General features: G+C 47.7%; 1 protein-coding gene across 13 annotated transcripts in view; it reads right to left on the reverse strand.

Moving 5' to 3' along the window:
• The window catches only part of EFCAB6 (EF-hand calcium binding domain 6), a 291,734-nt gene that overhangs the window by 31,713 nt on the left and 240,217 nt on the right, over nucleotides 1-19,804 (reverse strand). For all 13 annotated transcript variants that reach the window (XM_055374821.2, XM_019018760.4, XM_055374819.1 and 10 more), the window contains one exon: nucleotides 15,903-16,094. In XM_055374821.2, coding sequence (XP_055230796.1) covers nucleotides 15,903-16,094 — 192 coding nt within the window. The remainder of the gene's footprint in view (nucleotides 1-15,902; nucleotides 16,095-19,804) is intronic.

Raw genomic sequence — 19,804 nt, forward strand, 5'->3', positions numbered from 1 at the left:
ATATTACAGTTACTGAAGCAAGATTGGAATAAACAGACATATTATGTTCCTGGATATAAAGACTCACTTTCAAAAGAGAAAGCCTTTCTCAAGTTATAAATAAGCTTAATAAAATTCTAATAAAAATTTCAATGGATATTTGGGAGAATCATTAGACATATTGATATCAACATTAATATTAAAAAATAACATGTGAGAATTACCATGAAATTTTTGGAAAAGGATAGGAATGAAGTTTTTGACTCACCAGATATTAAAGTTGCCATGAATTTGATATAATCAGAGTAATATAGCTAGGTTCAGAAATACACAAATATATCAATGTGCAACTACTCTGGCAGTGAGTGGGAACTAAGTCTCTACTGTGCTGAGCCCTTATATCATAAGGCCTGTTTGTTATAGCATTATAAAAGTGTTAGAGAACAGTGTGGCCAACGTAAAGGTAACCTTGGGTAGGGGCAGCCGTGCTCTCAGGAGGGAACACCATGCCACAGATGCAACTGGCTGGGACATGGCCCTGGTTGGGGTGGCCACTGCAGGCCTCCTTGAGGAGGAAATGGCTGAGGTGGGTGCCACGGGAAGTGCAGGTGGAAAGAGATTAAAAACCCAGCGTGGGAGGTAACATTATCCTCCTCAACAAGCATGGACGTGAAGGTCCGGGAGGCCGAGAAATGCCTGAAGTCACAGAACCAACAGAGTGGCGCCCGGATTCTACCCAGGCTCCTGGCCTGCAAACACATGCTTTCCTAGACGTGCAGAGAGCTGCAGCCAGGGTCCAGATCATGGTGATAGGCCCCCGCCCTCACCTGGGGAGGCAGGGGACGGACACAGGTGTTGCCACGGAGAAGCAGAAGCAGCCCAACTGCGTGGCGGCGTGGGGAAGGTGCTGGGCACCTATCAGCCTCCATTGCATGGAGGTGGCTGGCCGCCCGTGCAAATACTCTTTTCCTGCTTGCAAAAGGAAGCATTGCGTGTTCACTATAGAAAACTTAGAAACTACAGGCTGGGTGCGGTGGCTCACACCTCTAATCTCAGCACTTTGGGAGGCCGAGGTGGGTGGATCACAAGGTCAGGAGTTCGAGACCAGCCTGGCCAATACAGCGAAAGCTCGTCTTTACCAAAAATACAAAAATTAGCCAGGCGTGGTGGCGGGAGCCTGTAGTCCCAGCTACTCAGGGGGCTGAGGGAGAAGAATTGCTTGAACCCAGGAGGCAGAGGTTGCAGTGAGCCGAGATCGTGCTACTGCACTCCAGCCTGGGCAACAGAGCGAGACTCTGTCTCAAAAAAAAAAAAAGAAAGAAAGAAAACTTAGAAACTACAAAAAGGCACAAAGGAAAAATGATCACTGAAAACCCCGCCCCCCTCAGCCACCACTGTCATCGCCTCAGAGCAGAAGGGAGGAACCACCGACCTGAGGTCCCCAAGCCCCATGGATGCTGCCGCCCAGAGAACCACACCGCCCCACCCCCACACACCCAGTCGCTGGTGGGAGAGCGCCTGGGTTTTCCATCAAGGGCATTTTGGCTGAGAATCTGTTAGGCGCCGTATTCTGGTTCCCATTTCGCTTTTTAGCAAAGCTGCTCAGCCGCCGCCAGCCTCGCTCCAGTGACTGGAGACGCCAGGGAGGAACAGATGGTTCTTGGTCTGGCGCTTCTGTGTCCCTGGCACTTCTCACGTGATCATTATATCTGAATGGGGGAAAAAATAATGCTTTTTCTATAACTAGAAGAAATGTTTCTCCTAATCAAAAAAGACACCACTATCTTCAGATGCAAATGACACGTTCCAATATTAACTGTGCTTTACATCAAAGGCCCCCTCAGGACAGAAATCACAGCTGCAACAGGAAGAGCAGGGCTGCAGGGAAGGCGGGGGCTCGGCTGGGCCCGGTCCGTGCTGGGCCCGAACACCTCACACTCCCCAGCTTATCTGGCAAAGATAAGCTCCTGGCTGCTTCTGGTGACGTTTAAAGTTCAACAAGCAAACAAACAAACAAAATGGAGTGCAGTCATATGCACTCTAGGTCTGACCTCAATAGAGAACCATTTACGTGTTTTCAAGGGGTTTTATTTCAAGTATTCAAAGATATTCATGGGACCTTGTTTGAGCAAACAATTGCCCTTCTAGATGTGGCAAAGACAGCCCACCACTACCAGAAGGAAAATTCTTGGCCCCTTTGTGACTACACCGTAATATTGGCAAAATACATAAAAGAAATAATGTCCCAATACATGAAGTATACAGTCATCAAAGAGGCTACTCACACCCCACTTTGATGGGGTGCTTCTCAGCTTCAAATGTATCCATGTATCTCGCTAGTAAAAAGCAAGTCACAGCTTCAGAATCTAAACCCCTGGTTCTAAAATCCTGCCATGACATAGGAATCACCCAAGAGGCTGCCCCAACAGCCACAAGTTCTGGGTGGGGGGTGGGAGGGAGGCAGCCCGGTCAGGGGTGGGAGGGAGGCAGCCCAGTGGGGGATGGGAGGGAGGCAGCCCAGGTCACAGGTGGGAGGGCAGTAGCCCAGTGGGGCATGGCCTGCTGTCTCTATTATTGTCCTTGGCTCTGCTCAGGGTCTCTCCGGGTAGGCACAGCACGGCCGCCTGCTGCTATCTGGGAAGAGCCCTTCAGGGAGGCACAGTGCTGGGATTCCCAGCCCAGGTCCTGGCCTCCGGCACCAGGGCCAGACCTGCCCTTGTTCAGCACCTCACAGGGTGCGCTCCTGAGCAGCAGGCAGCACCAGTAACCAAGCGCCACCTGCCAGGGCAGAAGGAACGCTGCCAGGGCCAGCCTAGGCTGGAAGAGGCGGGCTTGGGCCTGAAGAGTGGGGACAGCCCATCATAAACCCAGGGCTCAGGCTGCCCCTATCTTGTTACCTTGGGTAAGACGCACCCCTAAATTGGCCTCCCTGTCCTCACTAGGGTAAAGTGGAAATAAAAACAGCCACCTCTTTGGAAAGTTCAAGAGGGGAGGACTGCTTGAGCTCAGGAGCTTGAGACCAGCCTGGGCAACATGACAAAACCCCATCTCTACAAAAAATTAAAAAATTAGCTGGGCAAGGCATGCACCTGTGGTCTTAGCTACTTGGGAGGCTGAGGCGGGAGGATCACTTGAGCTTGGGAGGCTGACGCCACGGCGAGGCCTGATCTTGCCACTGCACTCCAGCCTTGATGACAGAGCAAGACCCTGTCTCAAAACAAAAACAAAACCAAAAACAAACCAGCCACCTCAAGGGCAGGCCTGGGATTTCACCAACACAACCCTCAAGGCATGTGGCCCAGAGCCTGCCGCGCTGCTGCTGCTGCTGGTGATTACAGATATTTCTGCAGGAGTTGGGAACTCAGACAGACGTGGGTTGAGTCTCTTCCTGGCTAACACCAGGCTATCATGAATGATCAGAGGATGGCGCATCCTGGTGCCCATTACTGCCTGCAGCTCAAACCACCCAGCCAAGGAGCTGGAGGCACTTCTAAGGCAGAAGCCAGGTCTGAGACTTGGTCATAGGAGCCCAGGTACACAGTGGCCATGCCACAGAACTGTGTCTCTTGACCGGCTGCCATGAGCTCTGGGCAGCAGGGCTGTGGGGGTCCAATCACAGGCTCCAATTGAGGTGAGGGCCCAGTGCCACCATCCTCTAGCTGCAACTCACTAAGGCAATCACTTCACCTCTCCGGGCTTCCGTCCTCCATCTGAGAAATCGGGATAACCACACCAGTTAGAACTACCCTGCCAGAGTCACTCTGGGAAAAGACAGCCATCTTCCAGGACATCCCCCATGCACTTTAGGAAGGAGCTGTTGGCCAGGCACGGTAGCTCACACCTGTAATCCCAGCACTTTGGGAGGCTAAGATGGGTGGATCACTTGAGGTCAGGAGTTTGAGACCAGCCTGGCCAACATGGCGAGACCCCGTCTCTACAAAAAATACAAAAATCAGTAGGGTGTGCTGGCCCACAACTGTAATCTCAGCTACTTGGCAAGCTGAGACATGAGAATCGCTTCAACCTGGGAGGTGGAGGTTGCAGTGAGCCAAGACTGTGCCACTGCACTCCAGCCTGGGTGACAGAGCAAAACTATGTCTCAGAAAAAAAAAAAGAAAAAAAAAAAGAAGGTGCTGTCCTCCCTGGCATCTGAGATAAAGGCAAATTAACTTTTGTCCTGCAAGGAACTCACCTGTGTGGCGGGGAAAGCTCTAAGGGAGAAGCTTCCTTACTCAACCCAAGCCAGGGGCGGGAGCAAGCCCTGAGGTGAGAGTTAAGCCCAGTTCAAGAACTGGCTAGAGAGGGGAGGGCAGGCTCCCTAAGGGTCAAGAGAACCTGAAATTGTTGTTAGTTCACGTTCGGTTTTATTGTCCTCCTGTTTCAGCAGCTCTATGAGGTGGCCCCAGTAAAGACCCCTCTAATATCCTGTCAGTATGCCCAGCCTTGTTCTTGGCTGGCTTTAAAATCAGTTTTCCACCAAATTGTATCCTGAACGACTTCTATGGATGATCGGGAAGAGAGAACTTCACAGAAGGGGGTGGTAGACTTGTCAACTAAAGCCGCAGAGCTGGAGAGGCAGCAGTGCACATGCGTTTGCTTTCTTGGGGTCTGTCGCCTCCATGGCCCCCCTGCTTCTGTTCACCCTGTGTGCATGCCCTTTGCCAGGGGGGACTTTGTGGCGGCTCCCACTACAGAAGCTGAGAGTATTTCTCCGCCCCTTGGCTTTGCATTCCGCCATATGTCATGCTTTGGCCAGTGGAATGTGGGTAATTACAATGTGACGGAAGGATGAAGGAGCATTTGCATAATTGGGCAAGCCCTCTTGCACCTACACCATTGCCTTAGAAGACAGGCTCTGGCCATCACACAGGACCAAGGAGAATGACAGAGATGAAGAGCAGAGTCATCCTAGCCAAGATGGCAGAGCTTAGCCCAGCCTAGATCAGCCCCCACAGCTGTGAAAACTGAATGAATGGATGTTATTGTTTCGTGGCCCTGAGGGTTTATGGTTGCTTGTTACATAGTGATAGCTGACTGCTACAGTTCTGGGTTTCTAATGAGTAAGAAGTAAAAAGGGATGAGCTTAGAATACAGACAGGACAAGTAAGCTGTTGAGCACAGATGGCTTTTTAGTCATCAGCATTCCACGAAATGGACATATTGCAAAGGGGCTTTGTGGTCCTTGGTGAGTATCCAAGATGGCGGTCACCCACCCTAGTACAACAGGTTGTGACAAAGTGGTTAGCAAGGTCCATCTAGCTGCTAGACTAGAAATATATCTGCATATTAATGTAATTATGAAGGTTATAATTAGCTCATCTGACTGTATGATTCATATACTAAGTTTTGTTCTGAATACTTACAGAGACAATTATATGGTTTTTTTCTATGATTCCTTACAGGAGAAAAAAAAAAAAGTCCTGAAACTTCACACAGAATAAGAACTCAGCAGGTAGCAAAAACTCCGAATTAGAAACACTCAGTAAAGAATTCCTCACTTCCTTTTAAAGAATGGTGTAATTACTTCTAAGAATTGAAAAATTACTTCATTTTATCAAATATTTTGATTAGCAAAGAAATTAATTGTACTGTATCTTCATTTGTATTTACAGTGAATAAATGAATGCTAAAAATAACAACAGCAGGAAAACTGCCTGTCAAAAAAAAAAAAAAAAAAGATAAAACATTAAAAAATCCAGATGAAAATAAAGTGGAAGCTCTGAGGAAGCTGCCTGCTACAGACCTCGCTGCCAGATCAAGAAACGGACGCTGGCCTCAGGCTCAGCACATGCCTGAGGGGAGCCTCAGGTGCATCAGGAGGTCGGGCCCAGGTTATTGCCTGATGGGAGTAGATACTCCAGCACGCTGTTTGCACAAGTGAGGCAGTTTCACCAGATTTCCAAGCACAGTTCCAGGCTTTCTGGTGGCATAACTGCTGCCCAGGCGTGGGATCTCTTACCACACAAGGATTCCTTCTGGGCAATGAACAACAGCTAATCCGAAGATTCCAGAACTTCCTTTGCAAAGGCCATCAGTCAAGTCAAGCTTCAAGTGAATTCAACCAGTGCTTACTGAAAACTGACCCCAGAGTACCAGTGGCCTTCCTTCCTGCGTCTCCTTTACCCAGGCACTGAGCTGGGGAACAGGGAATCTTCTCTGGTCCTCACATCACCCTGAGAGGCAGCCGTGGCTCTCCCTGCTGCATAGACAAAGTAAGTGGGGCTCAGTTCCAAGCTCCTGCCAGCAGGTGCTGGAGATGGAGATTGTCTGACTCCAAAGCCATGCTCCTCCGATTTCACCCAAGTCCAACCACCTACCACATGTGCAAGAACACAGAAGCCTCCTGAAAACCCGAACTCAGCAACACTGACCAGGGCTCATGATGTGCCAGGCACACTCCCATGCAGGAGTGACAGAGCAGTGAACCCAAACCCCTACCCCTGGAAAAGCTCATGTTTTGAGACACCCACCCAGGGAGGCCAGCAAGGGTGGAGTGGACCACCTTACTAGCTCGGCCCCTCGGCTCTCCTCACAGAACCCTTTGCCATGGGCCTCCCCCACTGCCCTGCCCTGGCCATGCCCAAAGTGTGGTGCCCTCCCAACCCCTGGGCTCTGGAAGCACTAACTCTCCTCCCAGGAAGCCCCGTCTCCTGGTATCCACCTGGGCTGGCTCCTCAACTCAAGCTTCCAGACTCAGTGCAAGCTCATCAGAAAGCCATTTCTGCCCATCCTTCCCCCACTCAGAGTTAGGTCGTCCTCCTCCTCATCATCCTCCTCGTCCTCCTCATCATCCTCCTTGTCCTCCCCCTCCTCCTCCCAGCTCTCTGTGCCCTCCTCAGCCATACAGCTTGACGTTCACAAAGGATCTATGCTGAGACCTTTGCAAACACCGATTCACAAATCCTCCAGTAGCATGGAATTGCCATACAATGCAAAGAAATAAAAGGGAAACATTTAAGCCACCCTTCCACCCTTTAATGATTCAATAAATTCATGGGTGAAGTCATTTATAAAAACTATTAAAATAAATTCTTCCACCCAAATAAATTCTATGCCACTTAATCACATCATTACTGAACATTAAACATGCACTCACTGGAATAGGATAGAATACAAAAATAGTAAGGAATGCAAATGTTTGGTGTTTGCTGTGTTAGGTACCAGGCAAAGCTCTTTCTACATTCACTTGCTTAATCCGAACAATGAGCCTAGGAGGCACACACCAAACAGTTCTCATTGCTCAGGAGGGGAGCGGGGAGCACGGACCTTGGAAATGGCTGGCATTCGAATCCTAGCACTAACATTTCTAATGGTGTGACTGGGAACGAATGTTTCTACCTCTCTGTTTCCCCCTCTGGTACCCCAGAGTACCAGTGGCCTTCCTTCCTGCATCTCCTTTACCCAGGCACTGAGCTGGGCAACAGGGAATCTTCTCTGGTCCTCACATCACCCTGCGAGGCAGCCACAGCTCTCCCTGCTGTACAGACAAAGTAAGTAGGGCTCAGTTCCAAGCTCCTGCCAGCCGGTGCTGGAAATGGAGACTGTTTGACTCCAAAGCCATGCTCCTCCGATTTCACCCAAGTCCAACCACCTACCACATGTGCAAGAACACAGAAGCCTCCTGAAAATCCCAACTCAGCAACACTGACCAGGGCCCATGACGTGCCAGGCACACTCACAGGCAGGAGCAACAGAGCAGTGAGCCAAAACCCCCACTCCTGAAGAAGCTCATGTTTTGAGATGCCCACCCACTTTCCTCCTCTGCAAATGAGGCTCCTTGTCCCCACCACAAGCCTGAACCCCAGGGCCTGGCCCAGAGCCAGGCACACATTCTCATTCTCACTTGCTGAGTGTTGAGTGTTGAGATTCGTCCAGTCCAGTGCAGCATCCTGAGCCAGAACATAAGCAGCCACACTACAAGTTACCTTCCTGGGTGTGTGATGACAGTTAAGATGCTGGTAACATCTGTATTTTGGATTTTCTCTGCAAGACTTATTTGGGACAATACATTCTTGGATTGGTACCTGGCTTCTTGATAGGATCATGACCTCATAGAATCACTGGTGTGACTCAACTCTGATGCTTAATTGATCCACAAATGGTTGTCGTGGCTCTGGAGGGACCAAATGAATGGGAAGCCTGCCTGGGCTGGTTGCACCGTTGTCCATTTAGTTTGAATATATAGAGGGCTTCCCGTGGAGGCTAGGAATCAAGAAGAATCCTGATCCGGGTTCAGGGGAATGAGGCGGGAGTGCTCTGAGGATGCCGGAGCGAGCGATTAACACAAGGCAGGTGCTGGAGGAGGTGAGCAGTGTCCCCCGCACCATGCATTTCCATGGGGCCTGGCTGAGGTCCTGCCACGGGGCGTGCTGCATAGGGCTGGGGCACAAGGGAGAATGAGAACTCATCCCTGCCCTGGGGGACATGGGACTCCCAGGTTTGAGAAAATTCAACCACACAAATTAAAACAATTACCAGAAATTCTGTCTGATGTGCTTCTTCCAACTTCACCAACAGGTTCATGATAGCCTTGTCTTCTGCCTGACACAGCTGTGTTTGAAAGGGGGCTTCTCCAGTGGGGAAGGGGGCCCATGTGACCACCCTTCACAGGGCCCAGGTGGGGAAAGCCTGGTGTGGCCCCCTCACATTCCTGCAAGAGGCATCAGAAACTGTGCCTCCCTCCCTTTGGTGGCCGGCCCTGTGCTACTTCCGGCAGAGCTTGCCTGGCACATGCCGAGTTCCTACCCTGTCCATGCTACTGGGAACCGGGGTTGGAGGGGGACTCATACTCCTTTCTAAAGGGAGGCTTCAGAGCCAGGCCGGACCCAGGACGCATGCATGGAAGAGCTGCAGTGTCGCCACAGCCAATCGGGACTTGGGAGAAAGTTTGAACAGCAAAAGAATAACTCTGTAGCACGCTAAGTGAGAGTGAATCTCAGCAGCCTGTGCAACCTCCTTGCCAACTTTCCGTGATGATGTGACTTTCATTCTGTTGCTTTTATCACTACAGCTGGCTGTAAGGAGGTGATCCATATTAGTGCAGATACTGGGGCAGTGCTAGGACCCGAGTAGACACAGATGCTCTACAGGAAGCAGACACCACCCATGCCAAGGTCCCTGGGCTTCTCCCAGGAGGGCAGCAAGCTTACCAAGCTCAAAGGCTGAGGAGGAGAAGTGGATGCATCGGGTCTGCCTGGTTCCCACTGGACCACCACGTGATGATGCCTGTAGGCCCTGCTGGGTGGCCTGCGATAATACTCCTTCTGCCTTAGCGTGGCACAGGGGGCCTAGCAGCCCCTGCACCCTGGCCTGCCTCCAAGGCCCCCCCTGAGAGTCCAAGTCAGCCTGAGTTACCCCTCAAGACTTGCCACAGTGCCACCCACCTACAGGATGGCAGGTAGTGAATTTTGCATTGACAAGTAGAGAGTGAGTGAAATTCAAGGGAAATAGTTAAAATCGCTGAAATTACATCAAGAAGACTTAGCTTTTCTTGCCATCAAGAGCAAGGGTAAATAACAGTAATGCTAATATCTTCATAATTTACTTAATTTATTTACAATTATCTTAGAGCCCTTTCCTGAAAAGGAAACTTCCCCATTCTTTACCATATTCATTGAAAATACGTAGACACCATTATATTTACAATAAAAAGAAAGATAAATTGAAGTAACACTGTTGGCAGCGAATATAAATATGATGTTCATAAAAGATTACAAACATTTTGATGTACTTTACCATCCCTTTGGTTGAAAACTACATTCTTCAATTCTCTCTTGGAACAAAAAACATCTTCAAGTTATTTAACATGTAACTGAATGACTTTCGAGATTGTATATTTCCACACAAAGTGAGGAAAGATCTCATTGGCTCTCTGCTTGCTAGAATGTGACAAAATAATTACTCTGTATTGAATAAGGATGTGTTTTGTTAAAAAATTCCATTATTTCCATGGTAATAAAGTAGAAAGATTTTATATGGGTTTCTACTATGTCTTTTAAAAATTCTATTTCTGCACTGAGCGTTATTTTTATACTCACTGAAGAAACTGAAATTGCACTTTAAGATTTAAGGGAAATGTTAAACAGGAATGATTTTCTAAAAACAAGGTGATACTCTACACTTTGCACATGGCACTTTGAATGTAAAATGTTTTTCTAGAAGTGAAGAACGGGTATTTGCTGGGGAGAGAAATCCAGATGATGTTTTCCCAGTTTGTGGGAATCTCACGAGGTGTGTGTGCTGCCGTTTAGGTCTTCTCTTTTTTTTTTTTTTCCTGTTCGGCTTTTTCACCAAGCCACTGGGTAGCATTTTTGCTTCGATGCCTTGTTCCTCTTTTATGCCTTCTAGGCCAGCGCTTCTCATCTTGAAAGGCGATGTGATGGCTTCCAGGCGCATGGGACCAACTCCTTGCTCCGGTCTGAAAAGACACACGTCGCCTTCCCTTCCCGGAAGCTCGCAGGCCTCTGTGCCTCCTAGGCTGGTTCTCAAGCCCAGGACAGTGCCAGGAGGATGAGCCCCAGGCCGTCTGCACAGCAAGACCCCTGGACTCCCCCACCATGGAGCCCTGGGGCGGGCTGGTCTGCAGAGCAGCGGCCTGGGACCTGCACTTTAAGAAGCGCTGTCTGATTTGAGTGGTGCTTAACGAAGCAGTATGAGGAAGGAGCAATGACGGGGGAGGACTCATGGTCAAGCCACACAGCAGGGGCAGGAAGCCCGCGGCCCTTGCTGTGAGAATAGCTCAGATCATTTTCATGTGCTGCTGTGACAGGCAGAGGAGGCATAAGAATAATAGGAGTTTTGGAAGACAGATTTGATGGCATACCCAATATAAGAAACGGATTATGAGTAGGTGTAAAATTGTCATCTTTACTCTCTGTGTGCTTTCAGTTTACTCAAGGTCTTAGGCAATGTCTTAACTACAATTCCAGTTTTTCTCTCTCTGAGAATGGATTACTTTGGCTGGGGATTACTCACGGTGAACTTGCTTTGTGGGGAGAGTTGCCGACTGTCTTAATTACATTTTGGTAATCTCCTTTTAATTACTTACCTCCTGTGCATCCCCCAGAGGAAAAGGATGGGTGGTATCATATTTAATGAGCTTAAGGATGATGCATTAACTATTCCCATTATTCATTACTTCTTTTCCCTTCTATTAGAAAAACACAACAACTTGGGGTTAAACTGGAGAAGTTAATGATGAATGCAGTCTGGGGTTCTTCCCCGGCTGCCTTCCCCTGCAGCCGCCCTGGAGGAGGCTGGCTGGCTCCCTCGCTCAGGAGTCCTCAGCGATTCTTCTTTATTCAGACAAAGGGACCTAAACTCTGCAGCCAATGTTGCAGGACCCAGGTGGTCTGTCTCTGCCACCACCTCCTGCTCCCGATGGCAAATAAACAGGACAAAAGGAAACTCTCACCTACTCTGTCATTTATTACGACCAGAACTGCTTGCGGTCACCCCTTGCTCCGCGGTCACCCCGCTCCTCCTGCCATGTCATGTTCCTTGCAGTTTCGCGCTGCCCTTCCAGCCCAGAAATCATTTGCTCAAGGATTTACTCGTCCTCCTGGTAAATACATGCTTTTCCGATTTGTCTGAGCTCAGGTGTTAGCTTCTCGGCCAGGTGCATCCTCCTAGGCCAATTTAGGGGGTTGATCCCATTGAATTCCCAGAAAACAGATCGCACACTGATGGGACAGGGCAGGAGGTGGCTGGTGCAGGGATGCGTGCTGCAGGGACAGTGCCACCTCTGCATCCACGGTTCCTAGTCCACCGTGGTTAGTCCCTGTCTCAAGCACATTTCTCCTCTTCACTCTTGCTGCAATTTTCTTATGAGGATGTTGAGCAGGTGCTTCTGGAGGTGAAGGCAACTCTTTGTGATGCGAACTGGGCAGAACTAACCAATGTTGCGGGAGGCAAGCTGACAGCACATAAAGCTTTAGGCATGTTCTCTCCTTGGTCCAGCAATTCCAGGATCAGCAGAGGCTCCTTGCGACTCGTGCATGAGGACACTCAAGCCTCGCTGAGCGGGGACAGCAGACATGGAGCTTCAAGCCTGGTCTTCTCCACTTGCAGGTCCTTTAGGGGTATCTTGCTATAGCTCCTGAGCAGCCTAAGACAGTCCCCATGTCACTCAGAGTCAAAGCCAAAGTCTTTACAAGGACCCCAAGCCTACGGCCGCCTGGCTCCTTCGCTCCCTGGCCCCATCTCCTTAGACCTCTCCTTCATCTGCCCCCAAACCAGTTGGCCCCTTCCTGTGGATGCCATCGCACTAGCGGTGCTGGCCAGTCCCTTGTCCGATGTCACTGCTCACTCCCTCCCCTCCTCTTCGCTCGGATGTCACCCCTCGACAGGCCCTCCCTTCTGCTCTGCTCCATTTTTCTCCCAGCTGCTGCTGGAACCTGACATGTGACTGAGTCACTCACTCCTGCTCTGTCCCCCTCGCTAGAATCGGGGCTTCTGGAGGCAGGGACGGCATTTGTTTACTTTGCTGCTAAACCTGGCACCCAGCTCAGTGCCGGGTACACATGGGCCATAGGAAACACGTGTCATGAGAGAGTGAATGAACCCACACGATGGAATGGCACATGCTAGATGGAATCCATGCTTTAGAGGAAAATGAAGACCCCAGAGAATGCCAGTGCTACCACAGGAGGCGAAAAGGCAGGAGAGAACAGGCCAGGGGACCCCGGAGGTGAGGCCAGCGGAGCTGGAAGAGGAGAGTGGGATCCCTCATCTATCAAATCAGCACATCAGTGAATAACGCCTAAGACTGATCATTTAGGAAATGGCAGGGTAAGAATATTATTGAGAGACAGGAATATATGCAGCTGAAGAAACAGCAAAAAAACAAAATAAAAGTGATTGTTCTTGGGGAGCAGGACTGGAGGTTAAATGGGTGAGTCAAGTGATCTCTGTTTTTAAATCTTTTGCAACAATTCAATTTTATTTCTATATGGGCATATGTTACTTTGATACAAATGAAAAATGTTTGTTAAAAAAAAGACTTGCAAGAGTTCAGAACACAACCCCCAAACCCAGCAGTATACATGGTCTGTCCTCAGCCCCACTCCTAAAGGACTTTCATATAATAAAAAGGGGCTGGGCACGGTGGCTTATGCCTGTAATCCCAGCACTTTGGGAGGCCGAGGCTGGTGGATCACCTGAGGTAGGAGTTTGAGACTAGCCCGACCAACATGGAGAAACCCCATCTCTACTAAATATACAAAAATTAGCCCGGCATGGTGGTGCACACCTGTAATCCCAGCTACTCGGGTGGCTGAGGCAGGAGAATCGCTTGAACCCAGGAGGTGGAGGTTGTGGTAAGCCGAGATTGTGCCATTGCACTCCAGCCTGGGCAACAAGAGTGAGTCTGTCTCAAAAAAAAAAAAAAAAAATAGGACTGGGCACAAACATGCCAAAGTATTAATACTAGTTGTCCCAAGGGGTGATTGTAATTATTTTCTTCAAATGTATCAGCATATTCCAAACAGTATATAATGGACATAAACAACTTCTACGAATGTTAGCTTAAATCATATGAAATTTCAATATTCAATCATTTATGACTTTAAAAATGGTAATTTCATACAGTCCAACCCAATAGGACAGAATTATTTAAAATATATATAAGGGGCTGCTTTTAAGATCAATAAAACTATTCCTATCCCTTGACTCCAGTTATTTTATTTCTTGGATCTTTCCTAAGGAATGAACCCAAAATGTAGATAGAGATTTACATGCAAAGTGTTCACTGTAAATTACAGAGGCAAAAGCTGGAAAAAAAAATCCTAAATGCTTAAAAATAAGGGAGTGGGTGGAATGTTATATAGACCTTTTAGCTGATGTTTGGGAAATCTTTAAGTGACACGGTACAATTTAACGTTAAGTGAAAAAAAGCAGGATACATGAATATATATACACTGTCATCTCCACTATGTAAAAAAATGCATTAGAAAAAAAAACAACTTCAAGGCAGGGTAGTGCATAGAAAGAACACCAGCTCTGAAGCCGAACCCTCCGGCTTGCCACTCCTTGCTGAGCTCAGGTGGCTACATGACTTCTGGGAGCCTGTCTACTCCGCCTTCCCCAACAGGCATGACAGTGAGATGAGAAATTGCAGGTGAAGGGCCCAGAGCTTAGTAGGTGCTCACCAAATGGTGGCCAAGGTTGTTCTTGTCATCATCCCCATCATCGTGGGGTCTAGATTACTGCTATCCTTTTTTACGTATATTTTTTGCATTGTCCCCAATGTCTCCCATGAATATGTATTCCTTTTAAAATGACAAAAAAAACATAATCATAAAAATAGCAAGGGTCACTATAAAAAAAGAGCAAAGACAAGCCACGGACCAGTGGAAGGTATTTGCGACCCACATGACAACCAAGGGCTTAAAGCCTTTCAGGTCATTTGTAGACAATGAGACCTGAATAGTTGACAACCCATGAAAGTGTCTGACCTTACTAAGGATCAGATGATAGAAGTTAAAATGTTTAACAATACCAAGGGACAGCAGGGATGTGGAGTGTCAGGAACTCCCCTGTACCACTGGTGGGGCTGTACATTGTACAACCACTTAGGAGAATGCTGGCCGTTTCTGGGAAGCTGAACATGGACCCGCCTTCCCATCAGCAATTCCATGCAGAGTAGCTCCAGTGTGTGCACACAAGGAGACAGGCACAGAAGGGTGGCTGGTGCTTTGCTTGTAATGAAGGAAACTGAGAACAACCTGCATGTTCATTAACAGGAGGGTGATGATCGAATGGCAGCATGTTATTCACAATCATATATTCAGTTAATAGACTGTTTTTGTTTTTGTTGTTGTTGTTTGTTTGTTTGTTTTGAGACAGAGTCTTGCTCTGTCACCCAGGCTGGAGTGTAGTGGTGCAATCTCGGCTCACTGCAACCTCCGCCTCCTGGGTTCAAGTGATTCTCCAGCCTCAGCCTCCTGAGTAGCTGGGATTACAGGCACCAGCCACCACATCCGGCTATGGTTTTTTTTTTTTTTTTTTTTTTTTTTTTTTTTTTTGTATTTTCAGTGGAGATGGGGTTTCATCATGTGGGCCAGGCTGGTTTCAAACTCCTGACCTCAGGTGATCTGCCCACCTCAGCCTGCCAAAGTGCTGGGATTACAGGCATGAGCCGCCGACTTTTTATAGCAGCTTAAGTGCATCAACTAAAGCCAACATATTAACATGGATAAATCTAAAATACATTACTATAAGAAAAAATAAGTGCAGATACAACATTCAATATAATATCACCTACATAAAGCTTAAAGGCATGCAACACAATAGAAACATCCATCTAAATGGCAAAGATGAAAAAAATCACAAAAACCACAGTTTTTAGGAACCTGGAGTCAGGCTTACAAACCAGCCCCATTACTCACTAGCTGGGTGACTGCGGATAACACTTAATGTCTCTGTGCCAAGGCCTCATCTCTCAACTGGGGATAGTAACAGCTTGTATCTCATAGTGACCTCAACATGATTACACATGTTAATATATATACAAAGGACTAGAAATAGTGGCAGGTACATAGAAGACATGCTATAGTGTTTGCTGCTGTTATTATTAACCTGAAACCTGAAAAATGTTCATGCTGTTTGCTTTAGTAATCTCATTTCCCAGATCATCTTCTGGGATCTACGACTCCTTAGAATGCTAAATCAACCGGAGAAAACAAGCTCCCAAACCTCTTTGAAAAATAAAATAAAATAAAATAAAAATTTCCAACAAAGTAAAGGAGGCATATTCACTTTCTAATACTCTGTATATAATTTATACCAGTTTTTCATTTAGAATGAGCTAATTACATGAGGTGATTGCCAATTTATCTGATATGGTTCTAATCAATTATCCATTTTGTAAAAACTAATTTTAGCTCATTTTCAAAGAGATTCTTATGTGCTGCAGACATTCTTACCTCCTCAAGGAAACAGCTAAAGTTCTGGAGAAAATATTTCCAATTTATATAGGGGGTTAGATGAATTCTTAGTTTCCTCAAAAAATAATGATACTGATTGTCCGTTAGTTTGTAACAGAAATCCTTAAGAACTTGTCCGAATTCTGTAGCCTTTACAAATCCTGTATCCTCTTTATCCAATGCAGAAAATGCCTAAAAAGAAAGAAAAGAAAAAAAGATGGCAAATCCTACTGTCAAATGAATACTTCTAAAACACTTTACTTAAGTACTGTTTCTGCTGAATGCAAATGAAGCCTAGTGTATAAAAGTACCTTGTAAATTCTAAATTACTAAATAAATGCACCATTATTGAAGGACTGAGACAAGTACGATATGAACGCAGTATGGGAGCTTCTGAGTTCTAGAGGAAATTTGCCTTACTTGCTCCTATTTGGATGTGAGGAGGAAGGAGAATAAAGAGGAATCCTGGCCCCAAGCACCCGTAACCTTCCTGATGGAAGCCTCGCCCCTGCTCCCAGGATCCCTGTTTTACAGAGCAGAGCAGAGAGTAACTTGCTCAAGCTCTCTTGACCCTTACATTCTACTTCCTTTAAGTATTAATTAGTTGTAACAGGAGGCTCAGGAGAGACCCCACCGCATCGCATCAGGGCTGGTGTCTCAAGGCAGGAGTCTGACTTTGGGAGCAGCTGGGAGGAGGGATCAGGGGACCACCCTGACCCCACCCCTGTCCTTCACAGCCAGGCTTGTGTGCTGAGGCTGCTGTCCTTTCCTGAGTCTCGGCCAGAGCCCGAGTGGCCTCGCATCATGAGAAGCTGCCCTGGGTCTGCACTGGAGCGGCGGGGGCACACGTTGCGAATCCTACAGTAGAGTAGTTAAACTGAAAAAGTGCAAAAATGTGCTATAAAAAGAAAGCACATTTTTTTCCATCTGTCGAAATAAAATCATTCATTTTTATTACACCAGGAAATCTGCATCCAGGGGTAGATCAAGATCTTTTTTAAAGGAAGAATTTAGCATGCCTGCAAACCCCACACCCTTGTAGTTAATTCTCATTCGGGGCTAATTAGGCACGCCCCATTGGCCCAACAGGGTGATGGCATATGTGTAATCAAATTAACCTTAAAACATCAGATAGCTTCACATTTTCATGTAGTTCGTGGTAACACGAGGTAGCTGTGTACAGTGGGAAATCCCCTAGCCAGGAGTTGTTCTGGGAACCTGGGCTCTGCTGCCCACCATAAGTCCTGAACCTCTCTAAACTTTAGCTTCTTTACTGTAAAGATGGACTTTACTCAGAGGGCAGGTGTAAGTTTTCCTAAGTTTACTGGAAAATGCCCCCATCCAGGTACCTGGCCCGTGGGGATCTCAAATGTTAAGGAGAACGATCATAAGAATGAACACAGACAACTGTGCCGCAGGGGCAGTGGCAGCGGCAGGCTCAGGTGTGAAGAGGAGCCTCCTGCGAAGCTCAGCTGGCTGGGCTGCCCCTCCTCACTCCTTCCCTCCCCACTAATCCCTCACACCGCACCAGGACTCCGGAGCCCACCTTGCTTCCCTACACCAAGGAAATTGGGATGTGATTTCCAAAAAAAAAAAAAAAAAAAAGTTTAAAATAGATCTCAGGAGTGGAGAGTGAGTGATTCCCACCTCCAAGAGTCTGACACCCTAAAAGGGTCACTAGCCTTGATTTCTTCAAAAGTCAAGACACTAACTAAGGTTGATCCTCAGAAGAAGTCATGGGCAGTAGACATCACATCTCTAGTAAAGATCTTCAGGACTTCAATTCTTCAAACCACCTGGATTTGGAAAAGAAGGGCTGCGACAAGTCCATTTCCCCTTCCTCCTCAGGTTCTGGGCTCTGCTCCATAGTCCCTGTGTGACCCTGGGCAGGTTTATTCATGCTGAGCCTCAGTTTCCCCTCCTGTAGAGTGGAATCAGGAGCCCCACCTTGCAAGGTTATGATCAAAGAGAAAAAGACTCATGAACTCTCATTAGGGCTTGTGGCCCCCCAGCACCCTGGGAAGCCCTCTAGAGTGTGTGGAGCCAGGACTCTGTGATGTTAGAAGGGATGTTCACTGTGGGGATTGAGAGGTGTTGAGTGGATCTTTCAGTCTGGGTTGCTGTGGCTGTTTGGGCTCTGGGTGCCGGCTTCCCACAGGACGGTTCCGACGCTGCCTTGTTCATCTTCTATGCCTGCCCTCTGCAGAAAGCATCTTCCCTTCTTGACGCTGACACACAGAAACTCACTTGGGAGCACCACCTCACCAGGAGGCTGGTTCCAAGCACAATATCCAAGGACACCAGCACAGTCCACAGCATCAGTACTCCACACACACAAGCATCATTCCATACATGTAGGCATCATACCCTACATGCAGGCATCATTCCCTACGTGCAGGCATTATTCTGTACATGCAGGCATCATTCCATACACACAGGCATCATTCCCTACATGCAGGCATCATTCCATACACACAGGCATCATTCCCTACACACAGGCATTATTCCCTACACGCAGGCATCATACCCTACACGCAGGCATCATTGCCTACATGCAGGCATCATTCCCTACACGCAGGCATCATTCCGTACATGCAGGCATCATTCCCTACACACAGGCATCATTCCCTACACGCAGGCATCATTGCCTACATGCAAGCATCATTCCATATGTATACGCATCATTCCGTACACGTAGGCATCATTGCTTACATGCAAGCATCATTCCATACACATAGGCATCATTCCGTACATGCAGGCATCATTCCCTACACGCAGGCATCATTCCCTACATGCAGGCATCATTCCCTACACGCAGGCATCATTCCGTACATGCAGGCATCATTCCCTACACACAGGCATCATTCCCTACACGCAGGCATCATTGCCTACATGCAAGCATCATTCCATATGTATAGGCATCATTCCATACACGTAGGCATCATTGCTTACATGCAAGCATCATTCCATACACATAGGCATCATTCCGTACATGCAGGCATCATTCCCTACATGCAGGCATCATACCCTACCTACATGCAGGCATCATTCCCTACACGCAGGCATTATTCCCTATATGCAGGCATTATTCCCTACAGATAGGCATCATTCTCTACACGCAGGTATCATTCCCTACACGCAGGTATCATTCCCTACACGCAGGCATCATTCCCTGCATGCAGGCATCATTCTGTACATGCAGGCATCATTCCCTACACGCAGGTATCATTCCCTACACGCAGGCATCATTCCCTGCATGCAGGCATCATTCTGTACATGCAGGCATCATTCCCTACACGCAGGCATCATTCTGTACATGCAGGCATCATTCCCTACACGCAGGCATCATTCCCTACATGCAGGCATTATTCTCTATTCCCTACACGCAGGCATCATTCCCTGCATGCAGGCATCATTCCCTACATGCAAGCATCATTCCATACATATAGGCATCATTCCGTACACGTAGGCATCATTGCTTACATACAAGCATCATTCCATACACATAGGCATCATTCCATACATGCAGGCATCATTCCCTACATGCAGGCATTATTCCTACACGCAGGCATCATACCCTACACACAGGCATCATTCCCTACATGCAAGCATCATTCCATACACGCAGGCATCATTCCCTACACGCAGGCATCATTCCGTACACGCAGGCATCATTCCCTACATGCAAGCATCATTCCATACAGGCAGGCATCATTCCCTACACGCAGGCATCATTCTCTATATGCAGGCATTATTCCCTAACTCAGGCATCATTCCCTACATGCAGACATCATTCTGTACATGCAGACATCATTCCGTACTCACAGGCATCATTCCCTACACACAGGCATCATTGCCTACATGCAAGCATCATTCCATACACAGAGGCATCAATCCGTACG

Source organism: Gorilla gorilla, chromosome 23, assembly GCF_029281585.2.
Source record: "Gorilla gorilla gorilla isolate KB3781 chromosome 23, NHGRI_mGorGor1-v2.1_pri, whole genome shotgun sequence".
NCBI classification, from domain to species: Eukaryota; Metazoa; Chordata; class Mammalia; order Primates; family Hominidae; genus Gorilla; species Gorilla gorilla.